The sequence below is a fragment of the Cebus imitator genome, unplaced genomic scaffold (assembly GCF_001604975.1).
Source record: "Cebus imitator isolate Cc_AM_T3 unplaced genomic scaffold, Cebus_imitator-1.0 Scaffold312, whole genome shotgun sequence".
NCBI classification, from domain to species: Eukaryota; Metazoa; Chordata; class Mammalia; order Primates; family Cebidae; genus Cebus; species Cebus imitator.
In genome coordinates, this window is record NW_016107627.1 from 15,979 (window position 1) to 21,255 (window position 5,277).

Sequence of the window (5,277 nt, forward strand, 5' to 3'; positions counted from 1 at the left end):
GATCGCTTGAGCTCAGGAGTCTGAGACCAGCTGGGGCAACATGGTGATATCCCGTCTCTACAAAAAGTACAAAAATTAGCAGAGTGTGGTGGTTTGCACCTAAAGTCCCAGCTACCTGCGGGGCTGAGGCGGGAGGATGGCTTGAGCCCAGGAAGCAGAGGTTGCAGTGAGCCAAGATGGTGCCACTGCACTCCAGTCTGGGTAACAGAGCTAGACCTGCTCTTTAAAAAATAGCTACAAAAATACTCCAGAATGCATCGCAAAAATCTATGTTTAGAATAGTCAGCAAAAATCAAACCTGAACATATGTTAAAGTTATTTTATAATGTCTAAAAATTAATATTTTGGTGCCCTGAAAAAAAGAAAGGACATTCACAAAATGGGGGAAAAGAAACTGGCTGGGCACAGTGGCTCACATCTGTAATCCTAGCACTTTGGGAGGCTGGGGTGGGCGGATCACATGAAGTCAAGAGTTCAAGACCATCCTGGTTAACATGGTGAAACCCGTCTCTACTAAAAATACAAAAATTAGCAGGGCGTGGTGACACACACCTGACTTGTAATCCCAGCTACTCGGGAGGCTGAGGCAGCAGAATCGCTTGAACCCGGAAGGCAGAGGTTGCAGTGAGCCGAGATCATGCCACTGCACTCCAGCCTGGGCGACAGAGTGAGACTCCCTCTAAACAACAACAATAACAAAAACAAAATTGTGGACCACATGGAAACAAAACAAGAACAGGCCAACATGACAACTCCTCATGCATGCATTGTAAACACTTCTCAAGGTATGCTGGCTTTTAGGAGTAAGATATGAAGTCCTACTATGTCCAATTAAAGCATTTCCATCCCATGGGCCTCTTCAGTTCCCTCCAGCCCATGCTGAATTGTATTTCAAGAGTCAGACAATGGTCAAATCAATGTGCTATTTTGGTTATACATTCGTCAGCATGGAATTTAGAGAAAGGCATAAAACACACAGAAAATTAGTTGCAGGGAAAGTGCATAGGAGCAGAGGTTACCGCTGTGGCCTCCGCTTCCCCCCCCCACCCCCATCCATGACATTTGCAATTGCATGAGGCCTTGCAAAGAGGGCACCCATGTCGGCCCCTGTCAGTCTTGATTATACTTGGAAAAAGTGGTCAAATGACAGCCAGAGGGAGGATTACTTTGAAAAGTCAACCCTGATGGGCAAAGTGCCCAAGCCCCCCTCTGCGCTGTCTGCATGTCCTTCAAGCGTTGAAGAAGAGCCTGTAGGCATCATCTCCACCCATATGCAAAGCTACATGTTTGTTACCCACATCCAAAGCACGCTATGTGTTAATATCAGACTTGAAGAGAATGACAGCAGCCTTCATTCAAATATATGAAAGCCTCTTGTGTACCAGTCGCCCTTAAACAAAGGCGATTTTTTTGAGACAGAGTCTCGCTCTGTCTCCCAGGCTGGAGTGCAGTGGCATGATATGGCTCACTGCAACCTCCGCCTCCTGGGTTCAAGCGATTCTCCTGCCTCAGCCTCCCCGAGTAGCTGGAATTACAGGCATGCGCCATCAGGCCCAGCTAATTTTTGTATTTTCAGTAGAGATGGGGTTTCACCATGTTGACCAGGTTGGTGTCAAATTCCTGACCTCAAGTGGTCCACCTGCCTGAGCCTCCCAAAGTGCTGGAATTATAGGTATGAGCCCCTGGACCCAGCCAAACAAAGGATTTTTAAGGTCTCACATTGTCTGTCTGGTATTCTCTTTGTTTCATAGAAGAGGAAATGAGATTAAAAAGATCAAAACTTGCCCAAAGTTACACAGCAACTGTAAGAATTAGCATTAGGGCTGGGTGTGGTGGTGTATGCCTGTAATCCCAGCACTTTGGAAGGTCTTGGGTCCAGGAGTTGGAGACCAGCCTGAGCAACATGGTGAGACCCTGCCTCTACAAAACAATTAAAAACTTAGCTGGGTGAGGTGGCACAAGCCCGTAGTCCTAGCTACTTGGGAGGTTGAGGCGGGAGGATCCTTTGAACCTAGGAGTTCAAGGTTCCAGTGAGTTATGATCATGCCTCTGCACTCTAGCCTGGATAACACAGTGAGACCTTATGTCTAAAAAATGCAAATTAAAAATTAAACAAAAAACAGAGGATTACTATGTTTTGGAGATTGAACAGTGAACAAGATATACACAAGAGCTTCTCGCCTAGGAAAGGCTAGATAGTTACGATCCACTGAGGTCTGTGCAACTTGAAGATGGTAAGGTGCATTCTGGGAGCCCAGAGCAGGACCACTACCTGGCATGGGCGGGAGGGAGGACAGGGAAACTCTCGGAGGACGTGGCATGGAAAGGAAGAGGACTTAGCCAGGTGGAGGGCTGGGGGTGGTGGGTAGAGAATAACTGTCTTGGGTCTTCTTTTTCTTGGCTTTTGACTTGGGAATGAGAACGTGATGCGTTCCAGGAAGGAGCAGCAGCTCAATGCTGGCAGGATCAGAGCACATGGAGAGAAAGGGAGTGTGTCCAGGGGAAAATGAGTCTCATGGTTCCTAACTAAGGAATTAGGACTTGATCCCAAGGCTAGAAAAGGTGTTAAGTAAGGCTTGGTAGTCACACTGTGTTTCTCACTCTGGACTTTGAGTCTCCCTTCTGTGCAGCCCCCACGGTACCACGACAAGCTTGTATATAAGCATTTGAGAGGCCAGAGGCGAGCTCTTCTTGCTAATCCAGGAACCGATTTCGGTCTTCAGATTTGTGCACTAGTTTGTCTAAGAACTGTGACTTGTGTAGGAGTGCCAAGGTAGACTCATTCTGGACCTGATACCTAGGATGGCTAAATGACACACATCTATAGGATAAATGAAGCATGAGGGATTTACAGTGTTTTAGAAGAAACTTTACACTAGCAGAAAATGTGAGTGTTGAGAAAAACACTAGGAGATGGTACACAAATATGCACATAGAAGGGCCTAGTAATATAAGTCTCTCCTTCCTATCTATCTATCAACCATCGATCTATCTATCAACCATCTATCTATCTATTATCTACCTACCTACCTTTATGTTTCTCTATTATCTATCTTCTACCTATCTACCTTTTTCTGATTATCTATCATCTATCTATCTATCTCCCTCCCTACCTACCTTTAGCTGTCTCTGTCTCTGTCTTCTATCTACATACCTTTCTTTGTCTACCTACCTACCTATCTATTTTTATCTATTTGTCTGTTTGTCTATCATCTACCTACCTACCTTTATCTATCTATCCGTTCATCTATCCATCTTCTACCTACCTTTGTCTATCATCTACCTACCTACCTATATCTATTTGTCTATCTATCTATCATCTATCATCTACCTACTTTTATCTGTTTGTCTATCAATCATCCCTGGGGAAATAAATCTATCTATCTTCTATCTATCTATCTATCTATCTATCTATCTATCTATCTACCTACCTACCTACCTATCTATCATCCATCTATCTACCTACCTACCTTTATTTGTCTGTCAATCAATTAATCAATCATCCCTGGGGAAATAGGATCAATCAATCAGTCATCCCTGGGGAAAATAGGACCGGGAAGAAATTTTAATGAGCAAGTACTGCTTTTATCCTCAGAGAGTATGTTAAAGATTTCTTACCCTACCCGAAGATACATGAACACTTATGCTTAAGAACAGAATTTTATTTCACACCACTGAAACTTCAAAAAATTATTACTGGCCTTCACCTGAGTGGTCTTTGAGTTACACATAATTTAAACAGAGCTGAGGACTAGATAAACAAAACAACAAAAACCCAAAGGTACAGCTGTCAGTTAATATCAGCTTGTCCTTATCACATGCTGTTTGCAAACCTGTACGTTCACTTTCAGCCTTGGTTCCTGTCTCCTTTAAAATAGTTTTCATAAGAACATCAACAATATGGAACAGGAAACTTTGTTACTCTTTCAAAATTAAGCTAGTCCAAAATAACATCATTCCTATGATAGGGAAGATGACATATGCAGGGTGTGCGCTCAGTGTTATAAGACAGTGGGTGGATGCGTGGCTTAGTTAAGCCTTTCAAACAAAAGACTTCTTCCAGAGTTGTAGATTCATTGCTGGCTGTTTGGAAAATAGCGTTCGTGGTTTAGTTCCCAAATCTGAAGTCTTCCCCACCAGGGGACATCCAGTGGAATGTCCTGCCACCTGGAGCCAGAGGTCGGGGTGTATGCGGGCCCAGGCCATCCTCCACTTGCTTCCTGACCTTTACATCTGTGTCTGTGAGTTGGCTTCTGACGTGAAATATGGGTTACTCTTTCCCAGGCTCTTTTTCTTTTCGTCCTCATCAAATTGAGCTTCAATCTCTGCTGGATTGATGTAAGTATAGAATCGAGCCATGATGGCAAAAATTACACAGACGACTAGAAGCAACGCGGCAAACAGAACGTATTCAGCCCACTTTGAAGAAATCAGAGTTGTAGCAGGAAAAAGAACAAAAATAATACAGGTCATATTGATGAATATCTGGTGTGTACATTTTCTTGCTTATGTGCCTATGGAGTGTGTTTTGAAATTAAATCATGGAAAATTGGTAGGCAACCAATACACATACAGTAAGGCCAGCTTTTCTTGAATGCCCAAGATAGATAGATGCTAACATAGACAACATGTTTTCAACAGCACTGGGGTACAGAAACAACAGACTTTGGGGGGATAAGAGAACATTTCTGAAAAATGCAAGCCTTAAGACATGGCTGGACTCTGGAAGGATGGAGATTCAGAGAACACCGAGCAATACCCACGAAGGGAGATGAATGTGCTGAACTCCAGCAAGTTAAGAGTGCCATGTTCCCTCTTGGAAACACCTGCAGCTCACAAGCACACGGCATTAGCACATCCGCTGATGGGACCTGGTGCAGGAAGTCATGAGACGGGCTAACGGCTCCCTTATGAGGTAGACATGCCACAGCACAGAAGGAAAGCGTTTAAGTAGCAGTAAAGCCCTCGTTTAATTTCAGCTGGAAAAATGATAACCGTCTCCAGGATGGGTTTAACTTCAGGTGAAAGTTAAAGTCTGAAAGTTGCAGGATGGCCGGGCGCGGTGGCTCACGCCTGTACTCCCAGCACTTCGGGAGGCCGAGGCAGGCGGATCATGAGGTTAGGAGATCGAGGCCATCCTGGCCATGGTGAAACCCCCTCTCTACTAAAATACAAAAAAATAGCCAGGCGTGGTGGTGTGTGCCTGTAGTCCTAACTACTCAGGAGGCTGAGGCAGGGGAATCACTTGAACCCAGGAAGTGGAGGCTGCAGTGAACC

At 44.6% G+C, this 5,277-nt stretch overlaps 1 protein-coding gene across 1 annotated transcript in view; it reads right to left on the reverse strand.

Moving 5' to 3' along the window:
• Positions 1-3,641: 3,641 nt before the first annotated feature.
• SLC15A1 (solute carrier family 15 member 1) overlaps positions 3,642-5,277 on the reverse strand; it is a 64,201-nt gene continuing 62,565 nt past the window's right edge. Inside the window, exon 23 of the mRNA XM_017503518.2 lies at positions 3,642-4,419. Within this exon, the coding sequence (XP_017359007.1) occupies positions 4,228-4,419 (192 nt within the window). The 3' untranslated portion in view covers positions 3,642-4,227. The remainder of the gene's footprint in view (positions 4,420-5,277) is intronic.